Genomic DNA, 25,221 nt, shown 5'->3' with positions numbered 1-25,221 from the left:
GTGCATATTAAGGTGCGTACACATCAAGCGAACTCCGAACAACGAACGTTTGTTGTTCGTTTGTTCAACACTTGGAAGTTTGTACACACCAAGCTCACGAATAACAAATCCGTCCACACACCGATTTTCTTTGACGTACCGCTCTTGGGGCGAACGCATGCGAAGACGAACCAAACGTTTGATTCGCTTATGTATCCTGTGTATTAACGTAGACATTAGTCCATGTTCGGTATTCGTTCGCTTGATGTGTACGCATCTTTACATGTTTATACATATTTTAATGTTGTTGTGCGTTAACGAAGTTTTTTTGAATTAATTAGTTCGAAACTTTGTTTATACATATATGTAGTTATTCAATCGGGGTGGTTTGTTTAGCTTTATTAAAAGCCTTCCGACAGATGACCCTCAGCGAATAGCGAATGGAGATCGGGAGCCCACCAAGTATTGTTTGTGACATAAGATATAATCTCGGCGGACGACTGCGAAGACGTCGGCCGCACAACAATAATTATTAATTTAAATAATATTAATAATACACCTGTTTATAGGTATATCTATAAACAAGGCTAAAATCTATCTTGGGGTTAATTTCGTCAGGTTATATACAATAGTTCGAAACAATGATTTTAGGCGATGGCATATACTAACGGCATCTAACATGCACGAGTTAAAGTTGACTTATCTAAATATTCTCGGGGATAATTGGAAAAAGTTGGGTTATGTGACTTGTTTATAATTTTTTTTTAAAGTATGTATAAAGAAAAATATTAAAACTATTTAAAAGTAATTATGTAGAAAAATATTTGTCATCACCGTTCTCCAAATAATAATAAATAATGTTTAAATTTCAAAGATATTACACAACTGTCAAAACTCTTTCTGAAAATACAATATATGCGTTATGCTCAGGACAAGGAAAATGTGGAGTTGCTGTAATTAGAATATCAGGAAAAGATGCCTCCTTAGCCATAAAAAAACTAACTAAGTACAACGTGAGTTTACCACCACCACGTTACGCTAATTTAACGGCAATTTGTCATCCTAAAACTAACGATGTTATTGATAAAGGATTATTGTTTTGGTTTCCATCGCCAAATAGCTTTACTGGTGAAGATGTTTGTGAATTTCAAGTGCATGGTGGAACCGCTATAGTTTCAAGTATCTTACAAGCTTTGGAAACTTTACCAAATTTTCGATTAGCTCGTCCTGGGGAATACACGAAACGTGCTTTTTTTAATAAAAAAATGGATCTAGTCGAAGCTGAAGGTTTGGCGGATTTAATAAATGCTGAAACTGAGTTGCAACGAAAGCAAGCTTTCTTACAAAGTCAGGGTGTTTTAAGTAAGGTTTATAAAAAATGGAAGGATGACATATTTAATAGTTTAATGAATTTCGAGAGTTTATTTAATTTTGAAAATATTGAAGAATACGAAAGTGAAAAAATATTAAATGAAATTTTTATTAAAATTGAGGTGATCCGAAACGATGTTGTAAAGCACCTTAATGATGGTACTAGAGGGGAAACGTTACGATCTGGCGTTCAAACGGTTATTTTAGGTGAACCAAATGTTGGGAAAAGTAGTTTATATAATTTTTTATGTAAAAGAAACGCAGCTATTGTTACTCCTTATCCAGGAACGACTCGAGATACACTTGAAATGAACTTAGATATTTTAGGATATCCGGTTATTTTATTTGATACATGTGGATTACGCTATGAAGATGTTGATCCAATTGAAGCTGAAGGTGTTAAAATTGCTTTAAGCGCCATAGAAAAAGCTCAATTATTAATTTTAATTGTTGATGTTGAAAAATTTACAATTTGGAAGAAACTGAATAATAATGAAGTACTTTTTGATTTTATTAAAGAACACGTTGTTGATAATTTAAAGGTTCCTCATATCATTAATGAAATGGATTTGAAAGAAAAAAAATTAGAGAACTTATTTAATAAAAAATGTATTATTTTATTGAACAAAGTTGATAAAATTAATGATACAATTGAAAATGAGGCGTTATGTGTTTCCGTCAAAACGCAAAAAGGACTAAATAAATTTATTACTAAAATGGGGGCACACTTGAAGGACATGTGAGTATAAACAACAATTTTCATCAAAAAAGTGTAATTTTCGTTTTAGTTGTGCTGAACCAACAAAAGAAAATCCAGCAATAACAAAACTACGATACCGTTTGTTATTAGAAAAATCAGAAAAACATTTCAATTCATTTTTAGATACTATCAAAGAAGCTCGCGATTCACAGAAATTAAACGATTTAGATTATGGACTTTTAGGAAATGATTTAAGATACTCTTTGCGATATATCACCGAAATTATCGAAGGTCGTAAAGATAACAGTCCCGTCGTTGATGTTTTAGATGAAATATTTCATAATTTTTGTATTGGAAAATAAAATTAATTAATTATTTTTAAAAGTAATCGTTTAATTTCACAAAAATACTTTTAATACTAAGCTAAATTTAAATGCGTTGTCAAATACATCATTCTTTTAATCAGCTTTTTTATTCTTTTTTGCACAGTCGTTAATAATTTTATGAAAATTTCCCAAATAAAAGGAACTAATCAATTTAAAAGGTCCCAATAAAATACAATGGTAAGCGAGTTCATAATATTTGCGATGTGAAGTCATTCCAACACATAAAGTGGTCAACAAAAAACTTTCCATCCCAATATAACTAAAAAAAGATCCTTTTAAAACGTCTTTTAAAATTGCTTGAGCCACCGTTTTTGGTTGGTAAATACCGGCTGATTCAGTAATTAATCTAGTTTCTTCAGGTTTCGATTTATTTTCCTCTTGAAAACCAGGTGTGTTTGTATCCGGAGGAAGGGCCAATGTTACATGAATGTTATAATGTTTCAATTCCATAGCTAAAGCTTCCGCTAAACCTCTCAAAGCAAATTTAGTTGCTGCGTAAGTTGTATAACCGTAAATTCCAAGTAATGAAGCTTGAGATCCAGTTAAAACAATATGTCCCTCTTTCCGAGTCTTAAATCGGGGAACTAAAGTTTTTATTGCATTATGAGTTCCATAATAGTTTACATCAAACATTTTTTTAACATTTTCTTCACTTACATCTTCGATTATTCCACAAATTGCTAACCCAGCGCAATTCATTAACATATAAATTGGAAGTTCATCATCCAAAGATAGTAAACACCCGTTCACTTGATCATAATCAGAAACATCAAGGGAGATAGATTTCGTTCTTTGTGAGTCATTTAGACGGTCCTTTTTAATTTCTTCAACTGCTAATCGAAGTCTGTCTTCATTTCGTGCTATGATTGTCACATGTGCCCCTTTTTGGGCTGCTAAACATGCAAAAGCCTTACCAATCCCACTTGAGCCACCAATAACCACTACGTGTTTTTCTTGAACCGATTTTTCTTTAGCACAGAATAATTCATATAAAAAGTTTATTAACAAAATGTAAAGGAGAACTAAACAGGGTAATACTATGAAAATCATTTTTGTAACCTTTTAACGGTCAACACGAATACCGGAATCTTAACCACAACTTCATATATTATATATTTTTTTTTTTTTTTTACGTTTATGTCTACGGTGGCGCCATCTGTTAATGAAGTAACAAAGTATATTTGAAAATTTGAATATTAGTAATTTTCTCTTGGGAGAAACTTCTTTTGTCCAAAAACCTCACTTCTCAACTTTATTTTTGTTCTTTGGTTTTCGACTCTTGTGGTCTGCGCCTACTCTCTGCTTTCTGGACTCCTCCAGACCTGGACTCCCTTTTTGACTGGACGGACTGGACTAGACTACGAACTACTTACGAACTGAACTGCCTTAGAAAAACTCTTTCCGCCGAACTGCTTCTCTGAACTCAGTGCCCAGTCTTTTCTTCAGTCTAAAATTGAAATTCTAGAAAAGTACTGAAGATCGAAAGAGAAATCAAAGTAACCGAACCCGCGGAAAATGTGGCTGTACAGCTTGGCCAGTCAGTTGCACAGAACTCGTAATATTATAGCTTATCAAATATATATATATTGAGTAATTAAGCCGAGGTTGCTTGCGGCCGAGGGTTAATGATTAAGATTATGCTAACCTAAAACTGGTCATTGTTTTGTGGCGCTTTGTACAAATAAAACAAATTTAGTCGAAATTAAAGAAATAATGTATTTACAAAAAAAAATAAATTTTACAGTCTAAGCTATGTATACAAAAATAATAATAACCAGTCTTAATATTGAGAATTAGGTGATTGTCGAACTTCAGCACCCGTAACAGTCCTTCCATTATAAGTCCCGCTAGTTTTTCTATTACTAAATCCTCCATAAGATCCTCCACCATAATTTGAATCGTCAGAAGGAGCCGATTGACCTCCGCCTCCACCTCGTCTTTGGTTTCCATTAACACTACCGTATAAAGATTCAGGTCGGGTTGACCTAGGGGCCCTTTTCTCGTTTTCATCATACTGAACCGAATCGTAATTGCCGTTTCTATAATATTCTCTTCTTTCCACCGTATTGCTATTATAGCCATCGTTTCGGTCCCGATTTGAATTCGAATTATTGTAAGCCTCAGTTCGTTGTTGATTTTGAGCGTTTTCCGCTTGTTGATTATTACCACCGCCCGGATTTAATCGAATCGGATATAGTGATTGTGCTGGAACTAACGGTCCAGGTCTAGGCAATGTTTCTCGATTCAAATAAGAATTCGATTTAGCATAAACCGATTGCGACCGATTTAAATTTGCTCGAGTTAAAGGCGGAGATTTACAATACAAAGATTTTGAATTGCCGTATAAAGAATCGACACGTTCCAATTTAGTTGGAGGTGCTGAATATAAACTAGTCGATGCCACGCTTGGACAATAAGCAGCTAAAGCATTCGCAGTCGTTCCGCCAGGTGGTCTATAAGAATTATAATTTGATCCTAACTTATTTCCATTCGTTTTTTCTAAATCATCATAAGTATCAGCATCTGAATTCATACTCGATGTATCACCATCGGCCGATTTAGTCTTTCTTTGACGTTTTGGATTTAACAGATATTCGTAAATTAATCCGGATGCTGCTCCACCCATCGCCGGACCTAACCAATACACCCAATGATTATCCCATTTACTTAAAACAAACGATGGACCCAAAGATCTTGCTGGATTCAAATATGGTATCTAATCAAAAAAAAATTACATAAATAAATACCTATTACAATTGATAGATATTTCATATCTGGAGAGCGTATTTAATCATATTTAGATAATTGCAAATATATATATATATATATGATCCGGAGTTCATCTGATTTAAAAGACGAAAACTTCTTTATGCAGTTTACGACCAGTATTTCGACATTCTTGTCTAAGAGAACCAGTGATAAACCATTGATAAGATAAGATAAACCTGAATTTAAAAATTTGAAGCGGGAGGAATTAGATATTATTCTTTACGATGTGCCAAAAAAAACTAACAAGATCAGATTTGGTCACTTAGTTGATATTTTGAAAATAAATCATAACGATAATGCCCCAAAGAAATCACCACGAAGCCTTTTTCTCCAATTCTTCAGAGAAAGAAATCTATTATTCAGTTTGAAAAATCAAATAAAGCTTGCAAAGGAGTGCGACAATAAATGAATAAGTATATCGTTGAAGTGAGATCGGCTTTATTATTGGTTTTATCGGGTTAAGTTGTAGTTCTTTAGACTAATTAAGCCGAGGTCGCTTACGGCTGATGATAATAATGGTCGCAAGTGGCCTCGGCTTTATTATTTAATGTTGTAGATTTTCACTGACTTATTAAAACTAAGACTACTGATTAAGATTATATTAACCTAAAACTGGTCATCATCTTGAAGCGCCTCGGCTTTATTAAACGGACTTGTAGATCTTTTGACTAATTCAGATAGCAATTCAGATTTCAAATACATCCTGTATAATAAACTTGTAATTTTCATTAAAAATTCTATTAAAAAACGAGTATCTTCAAAAAGTAACTGAGAATATATAAATAGAAATAAGAATAAAGAATTGCATTCACTGACATTTCAAGTTTATATTACAGCATTATAATATTGTACACTCTCCAGACATATCTTTTTTGAAGCAGTAATTAGCTATACGTACCGAAACAAAGCTACATGCCGAGTAAGCAGCTCCAATTGTTATGTTGCTTGATGTAGTCCATCTTCTGTGGGTATCCATTGAAACGAAATATGTTAAAACGACCACAAATGTCAGGATGAACTCGATTCCAAAACGTTCCCAAGCGGAAACGTTCGTTGAATGTGAGATTGCCGTTTCTAAATTTGTACGATACCCAGAAATATTCACACTAAAAAATAACAACATAAAAATGATAATAATTATTTTTAGAAAAGCTACGTAAGAAATTTTAATGGTAACAATAAAATTGAACAAGTGTTTGGTTGTAAAAAAAATTAAATAGATTAATCGTGCGTGTAGCATGGTTCTTTGTTTAGGTTCGTTTGCGCTCATTAAAACCGTCTGAGCGTCTGCGAACGACGCCAACTGTTAAAGCCCCGTTTAAATTTGCCCCCGCGCCCTCACGTATCATCCAAACACAAGTGGAATTTAATAAACCAAGACCGTCAAAAAAAAAGAAAATAGAAAGGGGGAAGGGATACTCAAAGTTATTGATATCTCAATCCACACCCACCCTTCCCACTTTATAACCCCATAAATTAATAATTTATATTATATATATATATATATATATATATATATATATATATATAATTTAATTCAATAATTTTTGAAATTAACAATTTTCTGAGAAAAAGAGTTTATTATTCTTTACAATAAACTATTATTATTATTGTACGAGATTATCATCATCTGCCGTTTTGAGTCATGAAGCGACAAAGAAGAGTGCGAGATGCAGGCGGACAGCTGCGGAGGCCGGGAGTTTATTTTCTTTTCAGACGAAAGAGAAAGACGCTGTTACACATGGGCGAGAGACGCGAGGGCGGAAATGGGAGCAAGTGGTGGCCACCGCCAGGTGGTTGCCGTTCCGAAAAACACGTGCAACAAGATCCACGAATATTGTACAGTTTGACGATGAAAAAAAAAACTTCAAGATTCTTAGTACAAACGTAACCGCACTTTTAATGAATTGATGATAAAACGATTTTCAAGAAAATTTAGGTTAAACAAAAAAATTTTTTTGAAAGACGTCTTAAAATAGATTTCAAACTAAACTAAGACAGGGGGAGTAGAAAAAATTAAAGACGTGCTCAACATGTGGTCGCCATATTAAAGCATCTATGTAAATTCTCCCATCAATTCTTAATAGAATTATGAAAAAACTTGTTTGCATACCCTGAATCCTTGTTCGGGGATAATCCGATTCATTTCGGTGATTTCGTGGGGGTTTGCAAACAACGAATTCAAGGGGCGCGCGGACGGTGGCGTGTGATAGTTTTTTTAAGGGTTTATTGTGAGACCACCCCTTCCGCGATGGTAACAATAGCGATAATTCGACGAGCGTTCGCGACACGAGCTCAAATTTGGGGTCAGCCACTTGTCTCATAAACTAAAGCGTCTCCAGGGATATGATTCGACCTCTCCCCCAACTGTGGGAAAAAAGTTTATCTGTAACTCCGACGAACCGGCAGACGTCTGCTTTTTTGATATCGTATTTGCCCAAAATCTAAACAGATAAGAACCAAAAATCAATCGAAGAAATGTTTTCTTTTTTAACTGGGTTAAGTTGTAATTCTTTTTAAAACATTTAGAAGTGTGACAGCCGGTGTCTTGAATGAGATTGAAGGAAAAGGACGTTTTGTGTTAATTTGAAAAAGATCAGCAGCTGCATCCCCCATAGAATCCTCACACAACTGCTCCTCAGGTAGAAAAAACACGAATCGTGCTATGGATTGTAAATAAGTTAAAAGAAGGTTACATTTCTAAATCGGAATCTACAACATTATATAAAAATGATGGAAACTAAAGAAGTAATTAACTTAATTACGGTTACTAATTTTTCTTTAATGCTCATTATTCTGTGTGATTCTATGTGTCTTATAATTATTTATTCTCGCGACATTCATTAAAAAACCGCCCATTCATTAAAACATCTACGGGCAGGTGAACAGACCGGAAACGATCTCGGAAGTTGATGAATAGAAAACTTACCCATACAAGAAACCAGCGCCGGCAATTCCACCTCCGCACTGTGCGATAACGAAAAGAGCAGTCCTCAGCATTGATATGCGTTTTGTAAAACCTTGAGCAATGCTAACTGCCGGATTTATGTGTGCACCTAAAAGAATATTTTATATATTTCTTAAATATAATAAGGTATATTTTACCTGAAATGTGTCCAAAACATTGCGTTAAAGTTGCAATAGCAAATCCTGAAGATAGTGATGTACTGATTAATATTGAAGACATCGACGGGCTAACGCCGGTACCGGCGGCTGCTCCACAAACGACCAAGACGTACACAAAAGAGGCCACGCACTCGCAAAAAACTGATTTCCAAAATTCAAGTCTTCTCACTTCCACTCGCATTGGATATTTCGCGCACCGATTAATAGCCGACAGTTCGTCGTGATTTCTCATCGACTCCAATTTTTCGAAAAGTGTCACCAAATGAGTTTCTAACGACGGACCGTCCAGTTCCAAGTGAATTTCTTCTTCACCCATTTTCGTCACTTTCCAAATTTAAGAGGTAAAATAAAGACAAACAAAAAAAACTGGGAGAAGGAAAAGCCGGGAAACCGAACAACGTACGTTGTGATTACGAGCGTCGCGACGGTGGCTGCATCTCGTTCCGAAATGTGGGCTTGTTGGTCGCTGGACGATGGAGATGGAACACCATCAGATGGCCCCCACTATTTCTCTCACTTGTTATCCTTCCCCTTCTTCTACCGGATTCCCTTTGGAATGCTTTTAAAACGAGACCCAAGGACGGTGGGGTTTTGAAGATTTGTTTCCTGTTTTTTTTTTGCGCCCATCTGCGTTTTCTTCAATGATTCTTATTTTCCATAAACATCGTTTTCATATCCATAATTTTATTGTAATAAATATGAAATGTGAATTTTTTAAAATTGTATCTCAAGGAATTGAGATATCATCATGAAATAAAAAGCAATTTAAAGCAAATTTACTTAGCATTTAATATTTTGAGGAAATTTTTTTCAAATCTTCAAATTTTAAATTTATGAATTTTTGAATTCAACCTTGCATAACCATGATAATAAACGTTGGGATAATAGTATTAAATCTTTATGTATCTCAAAAATTAATTAATGTATTACCGTGAAACAAAAAGCATTAACTGATTTTATTAAAAAAAAATATAATTAATATATTTTTATATTTTTACAGTTAATTTTTAAATATTGCTTCTGTCTGTAAATACAGACTTAACACTATCTACACGTAGCGACATCTACGAAAAAATAGAAAAACTAAAATTGAAATTTAATATTTAAAAATTAAATATTTGCAGTTTTCAAGTAAATATGATAAAAAATCCCTTACTCAAACTGATAAATAATCAAGATAAGTTACTGAACGTTTACCAGCAAATGAACTATATATCAAATATATACATATTGCTTAAATTTGAAAAATATATAGAAGTGATTTTGTAACTATCTCAAATATTAATCAGCGTTTAGTAATGCTAAAATATCTATTGATATGAATCAAGTGAAAAAATATAGGCTCTTTGCAACGAATATTTAATTGATTAAGTAATTGATAAAATTAATGAGATTGAAAAAATTATATTTTATTTGATTGTTAACGATTTCGTAGCTGCTAAATATTTATTGTGTAATCTAATCGGAAACTTTAAAAAAAATCTCTTTCTAGTCTACGATTTGAAATTTGTGTAGAGCAACGGTCAGTTACAGAACATCAGAACTCAGTCTCAATTCGGTTTAGAAAATCTAGCATTTCTTCTTCTGATGCAGCTATCAAAGTAGTATCGTCAGCATATCTCAGGTTTGTAATCTTCTTGCCTGCACTTGAGATCCCGCTCCGATTCCCGAGTGTCACCATTAACAACTTGAAAGCAGAAGTGAAAGAAAGCAATATTGGTCCCTTTTCCCTTTACAAAACCTGCCTGCTTGTCGCTTCCGCCGTGGAAATTGAGGCGTAGACTTGTATTATGTGTAGAATTCATGTGAAGGTCTGGAGTCGTAGGTGAATGATTCTATCATTAATTGTAGTTAATGTATCACTCGGGATTCCGAGCGTGACATTAAGTCTACCCTACTTGAAGTTTATGGAAGAAATAATCTCGGCCAACTTCGAAGACCTGTGTATAAATTATAGTCGTGGAAATTGGAAATGTGCAGAGTGCGTGTTAAGGCCTGGGATCGTACGCAAATGATTCTATCATTAACTGCGTCATATCCACACAAGAAATTTTGGAGTATCTGGGCACTATTATTATTGCGACACCGTTTACACTTAATAAATATTATTTTCCAAAATACTCTTTCCTTTCCAGTGGGATTTATTGATACCAAGGATCAATGTTATCAAATTATTTATTGATTAAAAAGATTATAACATGGTAAAAAAAAGTTACTTAAATTCAAATAAGAGATAAAGACGATTCCATTGTTATGTCAACAAGCAAACGCCATCTACCGGTAAATATAAATGTAAACAAAAAATATGTGGTTAATTCACCAAACATAATTATACACAGCTTTTTTTGCGTAGTAAATTCCTATTCGCTATAAAAATATGCATCGTCGCGATGTAAATATAACACCACAAAAAAGAATATAACAACAAAAAGCATGGTAACAAAATAATTTTTTGAGGTTAGGTGCATTAATCATTAAATTTTTTATAACCCTAAATTTTTTTTTTTATACGATAATTTTAAAAGCAATGTTAAAAGTTTTAAAAGACAGAAATAGTGAACAAAAATAAAGTTTATGATTTTTATGCTTTTATATCGCCTTTATTTTTAAGGGTGCGACCAAAAATCAATAAAATTGCTTTAATACAAGTATATGTATATATACGTATATATGTATAAACAAATTTATGTATTTTAAATATTTGATGCAAATTTTGATTTAAATTTTTAAAGTAATACGAACGAGATATCTGAATCGTAAAAGTACGGACTCCTCCCAAAGAAGTTTTTCATTCGAAAGTAAGGAGGGGAATAGCGTTAAATCGTTTGGTTGGGTGTCCAGGGTTGGGTTCGCGTTCATCGAAACGAAAAGAGTCAGTAAGCGAACGGAAAGCTAAAGCGAAAGTGGTGTTAATCATTTCGATTTTTTTAAACAACATACACATAATATATATACATATATATAGATATATTATACATATTTTCCTTTCTTGAATACACAAAACCAGAGTGCGTCCCAAACATGGCTTCCATAAATAACTTTGCGAAAATAACAAAAGACGAACGAGAAGAACTCAAAGAACATTTCAATACGGTAAGAATTTTTTTTATAAATTTTTGTTTCTGTTATTTTATTTAAATTTGTATTTTTTTGTTACACCCAAAGAATGATATTTTACGATTTTTTTTAAATAAATAAATAAAATGAATAAAAAATGTTTTTAATCCTCGTAAACACAAATTTTTAACGGTTTCGTTTATTTTGCGTGCAATCGTAAAGATATAAGCCTCCTTTTTTACGTTTCTATAGGTAATTAGTAATTATAAAGCAATTTTTTTTATTCATGAATTTTTAAACATAACCTCAAAAAAGAAAATGAAAACGACGCTTTAATTTTTATTCTTATATAAAATTCTGTTCCAGTATTTATATTCTGTTCAGCGTTTTTATTCTGTTATTACATTATTGTCTACTTTAATTCGCAATCCATCGTTTTAATATTCATTTATTCAGTGATTTTCAATTAGATTTATTTAAAGGTTACGTTTGTTGTCTCCACTGGGTCAATGTTACGTTGTACACTTAAAGACTCTCAATGTAGAGTCTCTTAAAATGAAATACATTTGGATTTTTTTATAAAACACTTCAATTAAAAATTAATCGATAATTATTGAAAGTAATTTAAGTAATTTTTTACTTGTTGGTGACACTGAGTAATCCTTTTTTGATTAGTCATCAATGCGTCATTTCACTCTGAGATTTTCCTCAAAATTTTTTCCTTCCCAAGTTTCTTTCCGATAAAACTACGCATGTTATCAATTAAACATAATTGATTAAATAAATGAATTAAGGTGTTATATATTAAATTTTTATTGACTATCAAGAGAAAATCAAACTTATGTTTGTCATTGAAAGTTTAAAGGAAATGGTTGCTATTTTTTTCAATTAGTAAACAGAAAACCCCTCAATTTCATTTAGTGAAGAGAATCAATAATTAACCCACCCGAAAACTTGAACGACAGCCTGCAACATTTTACAAAGCTTTCTCAACAACCTTCCAATTTACATATCTCCCGCGCATGAGATATTGTTGCTTAACGTTATATGTTTATTTACGTATTTTGGAATTTCACTGCAATCTTTATGACTGTTATAATCTTTCATAACGGGTTTATATCTACGTTTATATCTAAGATCTCAAAACCCCCTACCGAAGATATCGTGGGATGTTAAGATTATATTAATTCCATGGTAAATATATGGCCTGATTTAGTTCACGTGTTCTGTAGTTCAGAACTGTCAGGAACTACCAAACTTTTGAACCAAAACAGGCCTATAATCTACATGAAGAGTTCAACGATAATGCGGTTACATTAATAAATCTAGCAACATATCTTAATGTAATTGTCGCGAGTACGCACTTGGGATAAGATATATACAAGTATACAAGGGAATCTGGGTATCCCCGGATTGTGTAAAAAGAACAAGTAGTTTGTCAAGCAAAACTTGACAAACTGAACATACAGCAACTTAAAGAACCAAGTAGAAACATACTTTAGTACTTGAACCGTCACTAGACCTATAACCAGAATGTTTCTGGTTGTAAATCTAGTGTTAGAACTAGAAATGTTTCAAATTCAAGGTCTAAGTAGTGTTAGTTCTAGTTTTAGTTTAATAAAAATATACAACAGTTTGACGCTGAACAGCAACTAATACTGTTATGATAAATTTGATCATGGGGTGTTGCGAATTCAGGTGGTCTACGAACTTCAGGAGACGCTTTTCTCTGTTTTTCTCTTCTAGCTAAAATATCTGGATGATAAACAGTACTCCACTAGCCCTGGAATATACTTCCGTAAACCCTCGGAAATGAGTTTCTGGCGAAGACCATACACGGCATCTTTGACTCGTACTCTGATAAATAGAGGTTCCACATTGAAACTTACCAAGATATCCTGGGACCTAATTTCATACTTTTGGTTGATTCCACAAAATGCGTACAATCTCTGACATATGATTTTGTTTTACTTGTAAAAGGAGAATGAATCTGGAAAGGAGCTTCGCCAACTGGTACCTGTTGAGCAATTTATGGCACTGATATCTAGTTTATGGATTTTAAGTAATACATAAATTCTTGGTGGTACTGGGGCCTGTACAAACAAACTTTTCTGTTGTTCTGCTGAAATTTCTGTAGATTTCATCTTCTTGATTTTGTTGTAGGTGGCTGGATCCAAACGACTCGTCATCTTCTTGTCGTCCTATTCTTTCCTGTTCACGACCACGTTGTCATTTCCTTCGTTTGCTGGTAAACGATGATGTCTATTTTTTCTCTGGTCGCCCGCGAATGTATTATAATTTGTATATATTTGTAGTTGGTATATAATAAAAAAATGTTTGTTGATATGGATGGGACTGAAATGACTTTGTCATTTCTTCCGAATGATGCAAATGGGTTAAGGGAAACGTAACCACCCACACCCAACGAAGTATTAATGGCAATAAAGAAAATGAGAAACAACAAGGCTCCGAAGCAGCCTTTCGGGAACTAGTAAAGAATATATGGAAAAGAAAGTAGTTGCCTCAATCATATAATCCAGGAATCCTGCATATAATTTACTATCGAACATTATATATATATCTACTTGGCGTGAATTTTAGATGCTTAAATATTGTTTGGGAGGACAATTAAAGAACGTATTGTGGACTGCTTGGATCTGAAGCCGTTGTTGTTTGTAAGGTTAATTATTCTAGAGTTGATAATGCTTTTGAACATTTTTCCGATCCCAGATAATAACTTGTACATTTTCATGCGAAAATTTATCAATTGTTTACATCATATCCGTATTTCTCCCAACTAGCAACGTTATTATATGTTAAATTACAGATCATCACTTGATACTATAATATTTTAGATTAACTTTAATTCGATTTTATTTAAGAAATCTTAAAAACCGCATATTGTTGTCAACGAAATTGATAGTTTTTAACACTTGCGGATGTTTTAACCTTGTTAAAACGTCGTATAAGCTCATGATCAAAATACAATTAATCCCAGCCTTGCGTTTTCTTTTCCTTCACGTCAACTTTGTTTGCATCGTAAGATTTACTTCCTGTCAATTTTGTTTACGTTGTAATTAGTGTCCAATTTCTTTTTAATAATCTTAATCTACGAGCTATATACATATATGTATATACATATATAGATCTTGATAACATTCTAAAAAAACCCTTTGGTAAAGTGTACAATGATTTTTAACGAATTCAAGTATACAATTCCTTATAAGATTTCGATTAGAATTATCTTAACAGACAAAATCGTTGAGAAATTCTCTCAAAAACGGCTAATTATTGATAAACAGTGGGTTTGAAATAATTTCTTTAAACAGTGTAAATTTCTAAATTACATCTGAAGCCGCGATTTCCGTTGATAATTATGGAAAACCGAAAAAAATTATGCGTATATATCGAAAATCTAATAAATGATTTGGGGTTTTCGTTGAGTTCGCAACATATTGGAAACCGTGAATTTAACAAATATCGAGTCAAAAAAATGTTGAATCATAAAATGAGTGAATAAAAATGGAGTTATTTTAAAATATTTGAAATAATATGACTTGATAAATTGTGATTTAACTCAAATATTTAACGATATTATTGTGGTACATGATTTGTAAAATGTAAAGACTATTTGATCGATGATATTAATAAAATAATGTTAACAGGTGTAGTAAATGCGGCTTAACTATTTTATTGGAGAGGAGGGGAGCTTAAATTTTTTTTTAAATAGTCACACGTCCGTTGATAAGGACATAGATATAATAATTGATTTTTTTATACCTTTATCAATTAGAAATATACTGTCAACGTAAGCGTTCAGTTCTGTACTGTTTTTCTACGCTTCGTTGTGTGCATCGATTGTGTTCACTTTGCATTTTTATTAAATTTTTTTTTGTCAAAATGGATGTAACGTTTAGCAGACAAATAAGTGCTCATCATGAATTTCTTGAATATTTAAAAGAAAATAAACCGTACGCTCAAGTAAGTAATAATTTTTAAAATCATTTTAAAAATTTTTTGTGGATAATCATATGATTTAAACCTTACGTAAGAAATATTGGAAAGATAAGACAATTTTGAAACGACAATTCACATTTTGTTTCAATTTAATACTTATATGAGACAGGATATCCTTTATGCGATAACTAGATAAACAATAGCGTTCTCTGAAAATACTCATTTTATATCTTCAAACTTCGGAATTTCCTTATTTCCTTTAAAAAAATAATAAGTCACTTTTTATCAAAAAATGTAGTAAATACTCTAAAAATCAGATAAAAAAAATTATTTATTTCTTACGAAAACGAAACTGTCATCGTTTTTAAAAAGAATCACTTTTCTTAAAAAACATTTTTTATAACTTACATAATGTAAGGTATCGATAAGGTGTTATTTCACGATAAATCGATTTATAGAGGGGTTTTAGGTGATAAAAAAATAACAAAAACGATTTCATCTGTGGATTTTTAATTTATTTTTTATTATTATTGGCCTTTTTGAAGCCGCTTTTAACATTAAAAGGCGATCTAATTAAAACCCATTGCTCATTACAAAAGTATTTCAATGTTTTAAGGACACCTGTTTTAAGTTCCAATAAAAAGCGTCCTTAACCGAAAGCAATTATATATTTACGATTAGATTTCTAATCGATTTATTTCTTTTTCTACAACCTTTTATACAGAGTGTATACAGTACGCGTCATAAGTAACCCCCTGCCTAATTTGAAAACTGTTCGAGATATCGATTTTTATTTTTTGTTAACCTAAATAATTTAACATAAATGATTGTTTATCACTTTCAGTTTTTTCAGGAAAATGAGTTAACTTTGTTTTTTTTTTGAATGGAACACCCTATATATTATAACATTTTCTAATAGAGCGAAAAATACGAATCCAATAATACCCTACAATCAAATATTGGTTAATTAGCTTTTATGATACTAATTAATAAAAATTTTGGAAAAATGCGGTGTGCAAACTTTTAAAAGATGTCGACCGCCGTAAGTATTGTTACTGATATTTGCGGCGACCTATGTCACACTATTACAAAAAAACTTTTGGAACAAAAGTTGTGGCAAATTTTATTCTTAACAACATCGCTCTCTTTCATTTTTGCTCTCGGATGCATAAATAGATGCCCCCGCAACATAACAACTAATTAATCAATATTTGATTGTATTCGTATTTATTATTTCTATTAGAAAATAATATAATATATAAGTTCCATTTAAAAAACAAAGTTGACTCATTTTCCGGAAAAACTAAATGTGATAAACAATTTTTCATTCTGAATTATTGGGTAAAAAAAATAAAGATCGACGTGTTTCATGACGATATCTCGAACTGTTTTCCAATCACACAAGGAGGGGGGTACTTATGCCGCATACTGTATAAGAATGGAGTTGAAATTGAAATAAAAAAGGTGTGTATAAATATTTGAAAGAATGTTATTTTTCAACGAATTGTCAACAATTAAGAACAATATGCACTTTTTACAACAAATAGTTTAGAATTTTTGTTGTAATATTTGTTGTAAATGAGATAAGATAACTTTGCCAAGTATTATTTTAAATCTTATTTGAGGATTTAATTTCAGATAACATTTTATTTTCAAGCTAAACTTTATCTATTCTTAAAAAATTGCAATTTTCAAGAATTTCAATAAGTTATATAATAATAAAAATGTTTTGTACTTCGATGCACTTTGTGTGGTTTTAGCCCACCCCAGCATTTCTATGTAGTTTCATTTTCAATATTTTTACCGTTTGCTTCATCAGCCATAATTTACACAATTAATTACACATTCTTAGGGCACTGTGTGTTCATGGACTCACTGTATTAATGGAAATTCCTTTCTTTGGGAAAAAGATTTCGTTGAAATCGATCGAATCAATTCATTTCAATACATTTTACAATATCAAAAATACTACAAAACGTAACAATAATATCGGTATACAATTCTCCTTTGATAAATCTTAATAAAATAACAAATAGACTTAAATAAAATAAGTCCACGCCTTAGATAATTGTTTATTTTCCTTATCAAATTCTGACGCATATTAAAATTAATAAAAAAAACTTTTTATTTAGATCGACAAAAACAACGATGGTTACATAGATTTAAAGGAACTAAAGGTAGCTCTGGACGTTTGTGGTTTTAAAATCCCGGGATGGAGAGTTAGGCAAATGGAAGAAGAATTTAAGAACAAGCCTGGATACATTAAACAAGGAAAATTAACTTACGACGAATTCGAATCGCTTTGTGCCGAATTGAAATCGAACGAGGTCGCTAGCACTTTCAAGCAGGTTGTCACTAGGAAAGAAAATTTGCAACACATTGGGGGTACTTCCGACGCTTCAAATGAAGGAACCACGCATTCCGTTCGCGTTGAGGAACAATTGGCATTTTCCGACTGGATAAATACCAATTTAAGTCGCGATCCCGATTTGGGACACTTACTACCAATCGATGCTCATGGTAAAACTTTATACGACAAAGTTAAAGATGGTATTTTATTATGGTAAATACCAAATTTTTTTCTTAGTTTTATTAATATTTTTTGAAACCGTAAATTTTTGGATGAGTACGGATTCACTTTATTTAATGTTTGCAACTTAACCATTATTAATAAAACTAAATTAATAAAAATTATTGAAATCAATAAAAATCATCTTAAAATCGGAAAATTAAATTAGCTCGAAATTGATAAAGGTGAGGTTGCAATCAATAAAAAACGGTTGGAAATCGAAAGATTAAGTTCAAATACAAATCAATAAAAATATTTTTTTTTGTTTTTTTAGTAAGGTAATAAATCATTCTTGCCCGGATACAATCGATGAGCGTGCAATAAATAAAAAAAATTTAACTCTTTACACAAAATTAGAAAATTTAACATTAGCCCTTTCTTCCGCCCAGTCGATCGGGTGTAACGTCGTAAATATAGACGCTCACAGTCTTTCAAAAGGAACGCCTCACTTAGTGCTGGGTTTAGTTTGGCAAATAATCCGTATCGGTTTGTTTAATCAAATCACATTGGACCAATGTCCAGGTTTAACCCTTCTTTTAACCGATGAAGAAAAGATCGAAGATCTATTAAAATTGTCACCGGAATCCATCTTGTTGCGTTGGGTCAACTACCATTTGGAGAGAGCCGGCGTGAATAGGCGTATCAATAATTTTCAGGGAGATATCAGTGATTCCGAGATCTATACTCATTTATTGAAACAAATTGCTCCCACTGAGTCTGGTGTTAATACCGAAGCATTGTATGAGACTGATCTTCACGAAAGGGCCGAGAAGATGTTGCAACAAGCTGCTAAATTGAAATGTAGATCGTTTGTAACGCCACAAGATGTGGTTAATGGTGTTTATAAATTAAATTTAGCGTACGTAGCTAATTTGTTTAATAATTATCCTGGGTTGGATCAAACTAACGGTACTGTAGAGTATCAAACTATCGAGGAAACACGTGAAGAAAAAAGTAAGAACAAATAATATTAATGAACATTATAAGCAAATAAAATTATTATTTTTTAATAGCATATCGTAATTGGATGAATTCAATGGGTGTTAGTCCACATGTAAATTGGTTGTACTCTGATTTAGCCGATGGCTTAGTAGTTTTTCAACTGTATGACATCATTAAACCGGGAATTGTCAATTGGAATCGTGTCCACAAGAAATTCTCGAATCTCGGGAAGTTTATGGAGAAATTAGAAAACTGCAACTACGCCGTTGAATTGGGTAAATGCATTAAATTTTCTTTGGTTGGCATTGCCGGTCAAGATATCAACGAAGGAAACGTTACGCTCACTTTGGCCCTGATCTGGCAATTGATGCGAGCTTACACGTTATCGATTTTGTCACAACTTGCCGAAAATAGAAATCCAATCGTCGAAAAGGAAATTGTTACCTGGGTCAATAACAAATTAAACTCGGCCGGAAAACAATCGTTTATCAAAAATTTCCAAGATCCGGTTATCGCCGACGGAAAAGTTGTTATCGATCTTATTGATGCAATTAAACCCGGCGCGATCAATTACGATTTGGTTAAATCAAGTGGATCCGAAGAGGTAAGTTTTTAAAACTTTGTTTTGATGTTGTAGAGTTTTAGAGTTGATTAGAGTTAATGACTCTCTCTTCATGGCTTTACAGTCATATCATTACAGCTTTTAATTATATGACAAAAAATAAGTTGACTTTGATGAAAGTTATAGGTACCTATCCTTTTTCGTTTTCGAGTTATTTTCATTTTAAATTTTTCTTGGCAAATTTCACCATGCTCTTTAAAACTCCATATCTCAGCTACCGTTCATTAAAAAAAGCTCTAAATTACACGATTACTCTTCAAATGTTGTCAAATAGATTGCCATTTGCTGTATCACAGTATCTTATACAGACTGGTCACAAATTAAATTACCGTTTTTCCGCATTCAATGACAAAAAAGTCCAAAATTTTATATGGAATGCCCCATATTTTATTAAAAGGTAATTCTCTACAAATAATTTTGTGTGGTGAACTTCCAAAATTCCAGTCCATTTCCAAATCAGTCTTCATAGGTTACGGGAATAATATTTCCAAATGTTATTTATATTATTATCACCTATTATTTTTCCTGTTTCATCTCTGCATAGAGCTGTGTGCGGTTTATACCCCTGTTTTAACTGTCTAACAAATTTATACGCATTCTTGGTGTTAATAGCTTTAAAGTCCGCCTCCATATTGAATGTTTGGTTGTTCTGGTACTCACGTTTTGCGTTCCTTGCTGCCACTTGCATAACTGTCTTAATAATATTCCTCTGTTCGTCAATCGTCTTCATCACCGCTACGTTCTTTTATCTTTACTTCTATTTCCTCCTTTAATCTGCATTGCGTTTCCGGTGTTTTCACGTTTTCAATATGCAGTTTTCTATGTTTGTCTTTTTTGTTGGGTTTTGCTGTTGATTTTACATCTTCGGCCAGTCATCTGGTTTCTTGTATGGCTGTGATTGCTAAGTTATATTCCTTTATTTCATTAAGCAAGCCTATTTGTGCTCCTGGCTTGTTTAGTGTCCTCATGTTCTATGTTCCAATCTCATCTCCTTTATCTGGGCTTGGGATCGGCAATGATGATTCCTGAGCTACTCAATCCTGATGAACAATATTTCAATTTTACTAATAATAATACTCAAAATGTAATACATTTTTTTTTCTAGGATAATTTGGCTAACGCAAAATATGCAATATCGATGGCACGTAAAGCTGGTGCTAGAGTATACGCTTTGCCTGAAGATATAATTGAAGTGAAGCCAAAGATGGTGATGACGGTTTTCGCTTGTTTGATGTCTTTGGATTATGTACCGAATATGGACAGCCAAACGCAGCAGCAAGAGTAAACGCTGATAATCGACGTGATTAAGACGTCATTTTCCCCATATTCAACCACACTATTACTACTATAAGCTTAATTTTTTGTCGTAAATTACCGTTTATTCTTATTTTTTTGTATAAATTTGTTTGTGTCTGTGATCCATGAAAAGTTTCGGCATGATCAACAAAAATGGCCCATTTTTTCTCTTTGGATTCCGTGCAATAAAAAATGAGGAAATGGTAATACTATTTTAAATTATAATTCTTTAATATTTTCTTGCAACTGACATTAATTAACTTGCTAATTACTATTATTTTTTACTATGATTATTATTAATTGTGAAATTGTGTTACCGTAAACAAGTACGTAACATTCCTGTCGAGCATTTGTATAATATTATATATTTTTTTATTATGTATTATATATTTTTGAACATTTATTAATTCTTTTCTAGAATTTAAGATTTAAGTAATATATAATTAGAAGGTATATATATTTTTTCCTCTTTAAGATTATTCGTTATTATTATCTTTTTATCCTGGGATGTATTTACATTGAAATTAATTTTTTTGCTAGATTAAATTTTTCTTAGAATACATTCCAACTTTTTATTAATAGAAGCGAAAGTATAGATAGTACATTCCAAAATAATCATACAAATAATAACATGGATATCATGACTGCTCCACCTTGGGTAGGAAACGACTAACCTAAGTGCCATTTATATTATACAATTTTTTAAAACTTGTATAAAAATGCAAAAGTAAAAAAAAAACAAAATAAAAAAAAGGTATTTGAAAATTTGGATAAAAAAAATCATTTTCGTTGAAATTCGTTTTTGTTTTCAATTGTATTATGCTTCATTTGAATAAAAATTGTAATTAACACTAAAAAATTGTTTATTACTTTTTCCTATCATGATAGTGTTAACTAAATTCCTATTGCATCCGTTATGTGAGAATATATGATGTAGATATGGACAAAGGAAAAGTTCGGAAACCGGGAACCTACTTTTTAAGACCTATTTGCGATATAACAGACTTTTATAATTTCCTTATCGACGATTTAAAAGCGTTAGCAATCACATCTTTCATTTATCGCAGATCGACTGAACCTTAACGATAAATTATCGTTTTTAATTAATTGAAATTTTATATCTGAACCTTTCTGATAATTATAAAGATACATAAAACATATTAATCATTTATCACTATTTAAAGTGCAAGTTTATATGAAAAAAGTTCGATATCCTTCAGGTTAAGAGCCACTTCCCGTTTATAGATTTAGCTTAAGTGATAGACAACATATGAAACAAAAATAATTTTTAATCAAAACACTTTATTCACTCAATATTCGATATAATCAATTTTTCATCGTTTTGATAAAAACCTTAAAAAACAATAACGAGTTAAAACGACGTAATACAAAGTATGTGTGCAAAAATCTTTTTTATAGCAATAAATAGGCACAATAATAAAATGTTAATTAAACTACTTTTTCATAAAATTTTTCATCATCTTTGGATTCTTCCACTTTCGGTACACTTTCGATTACCTTTTCTTCAATCTTTATTTCAGATTCATTTTTTTTCCCTCCATCATTTTCAATCTCATTTTTAGCATCTACATTTTCAGATTCTTTCTCATCAATTTGAAATGTTTTTTCTTCAATTTCACATTTTTCTTCTTGATTTTCAGAATTTTCTTTTATTTCTTGATTAAAAGGTTTTTCTTTTTCTTCAAAAGTAACGCCATTGTCGTCAATTTTAACCTCAATTTTCCCGCATTGAATTTTTTCGACCCTTTCTTGAACGCGTTTAAGTTCATCTTTGAGTTCGGCAAGTTGTATTTCTTTTAAAGTTAAGCTGTCAGGAGGTTCATTGCCACTTTCAAAATCTACTTTTTTATTTTTTTTATTCTTTTTACCTTTTCCGGTTAGATTTTCATTTTTTTTTGTAACGTTTGTTATAACGGTATTTGTAACGTTTGAAGAAGTTTCTTCAAGATCCTCAGGTGCTTCAACTACAATATCGTCTGGATTAAAGCCGTTCGTTCTTAATGCATTGATATAAGCGGTTCTTTCGGCTTGAAGTCGTCGACAAAGTTTTGTTAATTGAGCTTGTTGCTTTGTAATTTGCTCGTTTAATTTACATTTTTGATTATTTAAAATTGTTAATTCGCGGATTGTTGCTAAATTCTTTTCATTTTTTTCCTGCCAATCTAATAACTTTTTCTGTTGATTTTGTATATATTCACTCATATTTGCAATTTCCGATTTACAATGATCAAAAATATCGCTACTTTTTGTGATCGTTTTTTGAAACTCTCCAACGGTTTTTTCTAATGATGATGATTTCTCCGTACTCACTTTTAATTCGGTTGTTAAAAACTCGCAACGTTTTAATAATAAATCTTTTTCAGCACACACCTTTTCTTTTTCAACTGTAAACTCAGCACTTAATTTTGCAATACGAGTTTCAGCCAATTGACGTTCTAATTCAATTTGTTTTGAGAAACGATCCACTTCAGACTGACGGTTTTTAAAATCTTCATAAATACTACTTAATCTTCTTGCCATTAATTTATTTTCTTCCCCTAATTTTGTATTTTGATCGTTACTTTCCGCCATCATTGCCGTTACATTACTTAAAGCTTTTTGAAATTCCACCGTTATTTTACGACGACGTTCTTCTTCTTCTTTTATTTTTATAAAGTTTTCTTCCTAATCAAAATTAAAACATATATATTTTATTAAAACATTATCAACATACTGGGATTGATATTAATAACTCACAAACCATCAATTTTATCGAAAAAAGTTTCAAAAAAACTTCCCCAAGGCCGCCCCAAGTATCACGAACATTAAGACCTGGGTTCTGGGTTCGCGTATCTCGTTTGAAACGGACGCAAGAAATAACCTGGCCGACTATGAAGCCGTTGGCCGCCACAAGTATCACGAACATTATGACATGGGTTTGGGTTCATGATGGCATGTTATGTTGAACTGTATTAGCATGGTTCTGGGTTCATGATACTTGGGGTTTACTTGAGGTTACTTTACCGAGAAAGTTCTGAAACTTCTGGATGTACACCGGCCAATTACTCAATTATCAAGTAATTTTTTTCAAACGAATACATATATTTAGATAAGTATGCTATTCTGCATGACAAAATAAGTAATTTTTATTTGAAACATTTTTTTATTTAATCAATATTACGCATAATAAAAATTTAAACAATGTATCCATTTAAATAAACTTACTTAATAATTGGAAGACATTGATAGCTCTTCTAAAATGCAATGACAATCATACAGAATATTTTCTCCTTTCTTATGATGAAAGTTTTATATAAAACTTTTTTTGACAAAATTGATGATTGTCAAAAATATATCAACTTACTTTTAAAATTTTATTTTGTCTTTGAAATTCTCTGGAAAGTTTTTCCAAACGATTTCTAACCAAATTTAATTTGTTGTTTTCATTTGTAATGTGTTCGTTTTCTTGTTGTAAAGTTGAATTTTTCTTTTTTAAACTGTTTAAAGCATTTTGTGATTGACGATGATTTTCATAAAGCTCCTTATATTTATCAATTAACGCATCATATTTATCTTGCACGTCCAAATTTGTTAAAGTCTTCAAAACGTTGTCTATCATTTTCGAATCTTTCCGACGAATTTTCTCTTCTTGAGGATTTTTTTCTTCATTTTTATCAACTTGTTTATTCATTTTATGAAACCTGTTAATTTTAAAAAATAATTAAAAATTACCATATTTATATAAATATACATAAAACAATTAAATTTATAAATATATTTCTAATGTTATATAATTAATATATTTTTTCAGCATAGTAAAAGAAGTAATAAAATAATTAACTAAATGAACAACATTGAACGTAATAAACAAACGATTATATGTTTTAACTATAAAAGTTAACTTACAATGCACAAAAAACGTGAATAAAGAACGAAGTGAAACGTTTTCTTTTCCAATCCGAATATTGTGTGTATTTTTGGAATTCTAGGACCACGCGTTTTTCTTACGTATCAAACACCCAAACAGGACCCTTTTCTTCGTGAAACTCTATCCGGAATGTAACAACAGAAATTGCCCGTGATTTAAACGTTTGTTATGTTCACTTTTCCAGTAATAACCATCATGTTGACAAGAATACTTTTTATTAATGGTATTAAGAACACAAAGTAATCAGAGAGAGAACTAGAACCACAATAAAATGGTACATGAATCTGTGCTTGTCTAATTAATACAATGCGCGATAGCACCGTCTTTCTCACATGAAATGGATCGATCTAGATGGCATATTCGGCAAGCTAAGCTAAATTGCAGTTACTTATAACGAAATGTAGGGTACGTTGCTTTAGAAATCCAATAGATGGCTCTTTTATATTTCATTTTTAAATAATATATTAAATTCATTAATTTTGTATACAAAATTGCTTAAGTTTATATCTAATAGGCCAC

The 25,221-nt window shown here is 31.7% G+C and overlaps 5 protein-coding genes across 6 annotated transcripts; 2 read left to right on the top strand and 3 right to left on the bottom strand.

Annotated features, from left to right (window-relative positions):
• The first annotated feature begins 128 nt into the window (after nt 1-128).
• LOC111414210 (tRNA modification GTPase GTPBP3, mitochondrial) lies at nt 129-2,434 on the top strand. Its single transcript, XM_023045480.2, has 2 exons — nt 129-2,089; nt 2,139-2,434. The coding sequence occupies exons 1-2, from the start codon at nt 837-839 to the stop codon at nt 2,410-2,412; spliced, it is 1,527 nt and encodes a 508-aa protein (XP_022901248.1). The 5' UTR covers nt 129-836; the 3' UTR covers nt 2,413-2,434.
• Nucleotides 1,944-3,558, bottom strand: LOC111414213 (3-ketodihydrosphingosine reductase). The gene has a single exon (XM_023045484.2). The coding sequence runs from the start codon at nt 3,484-3,486 to the stop codon at nt 2,509-2,511; it is 978 nt and encodes a 325-aa protein (XP_022901252.1). The 5' UTR covers nt 3,487-3,558; the 3' UTR covers nt 1,944-2,508.
• A 569-nt stretch (nt 3,559-4,127) lies between these two features.
• On the bottom strand, nt 4,128-8,778 carry LOC111414209 (big brain). The gene is made up of 4 exons (XM_023045479.2): nt 8,311-8,778; nt 8,135-8,261; nt 6,104-6,311; nt 4,128-5,152 (listed from the first exon to the last, which is right to left on the bottom strand). Exons 1-4 carry the CDS (start codon nt 8,645-8,647, stop codon nt 4,217-4,219), a joined length of 1,608 nt encoding a protein of 535 aa, XP_022901247.1. The 5' UTR covers nt 8,648-8,778; the 3' UTR covers nt 4,128-4,216.
• Nucleotides 8,779-11,149: 2,371 nt separating this feature from the next.
• On the top strand, nt 11,150-21,633 carry LOC111414206 (plastin-2 Fim). 2 transcript variants are annotated; one of them, XM_023045476.2, is made up of 5 exons: nt 11,150-11,424; nt 17,478-17,908; nt 18,189-18,868; nt 18,928-19,460; nt 20,584-21,633. In XM_023045476.2, the coding sequence occupies exons 1-5, from the start codon at nt 11,353-11,355 to the stop codon at nt 20,761-20,763; spliced, it is 1,896 nt and encodes a 631-aa protein (XP_022901244.1). In that variant the 5' UTR covers nt 11,150-11,352; the 3' UTR covers nt 20,764-21,633. The 2 variants fall into 2 exon arrangements, with proteins under 2 accessions (XP_022901244.1, XP_022901243.1); XM_023045475.2 differs by lacking the exon at nt 11,150-11,424 and adding an exon at nt 15,198-15,369.
• Nucleotides 21,634-22,056: 423 nt separating this feature from the next.
• LOC111414204 (alpha-taxilin-like) lies at nt 22,057-25,032 on the bottom strand. The gene is made up of 3 exons (XM_023045464.2): nt 24,681-25,032; nt 24,139-24,475; nt 22,057-23,459 (listed from the first exon to the last, which is right to left on the bottom strand). The coding sequence occupies exons 2-3, from the start codon at nt 24,463-24,465 to the stop codon at nt 22,224-22,226; spliced, it is 1,563 nt and encodes a 520-aa protein (XP_022901232.1). The 5' UTR covers nt 24,466-24,475; nt 24,681-25,032; the 3' UTR covers nt 22,057-22,223.
• Between the last annotated feature and the right edge of the window lie 189 nt (nt 25,033-25,221).

The sequence above is a fragment of the Onthophagus taurus genome, chromosome 8 (assembly GCF_036711975.1).
Source record: "Onthophagus taurus isolate NC chromosome 8, IU_Otau_3.0, whole genome shotgun sequence".
Lineage (NCBI taxonomy): Eukaryota > Metazoa > Arthropoda > Insecta > Coleoptera > Scarabaeidae > Onthophagus > Onthophagus taurus.
Note: the sequence above shows the minus strand (reverse complement) of the source record. Positions and strands in the feature narration are given on the sequence as shown.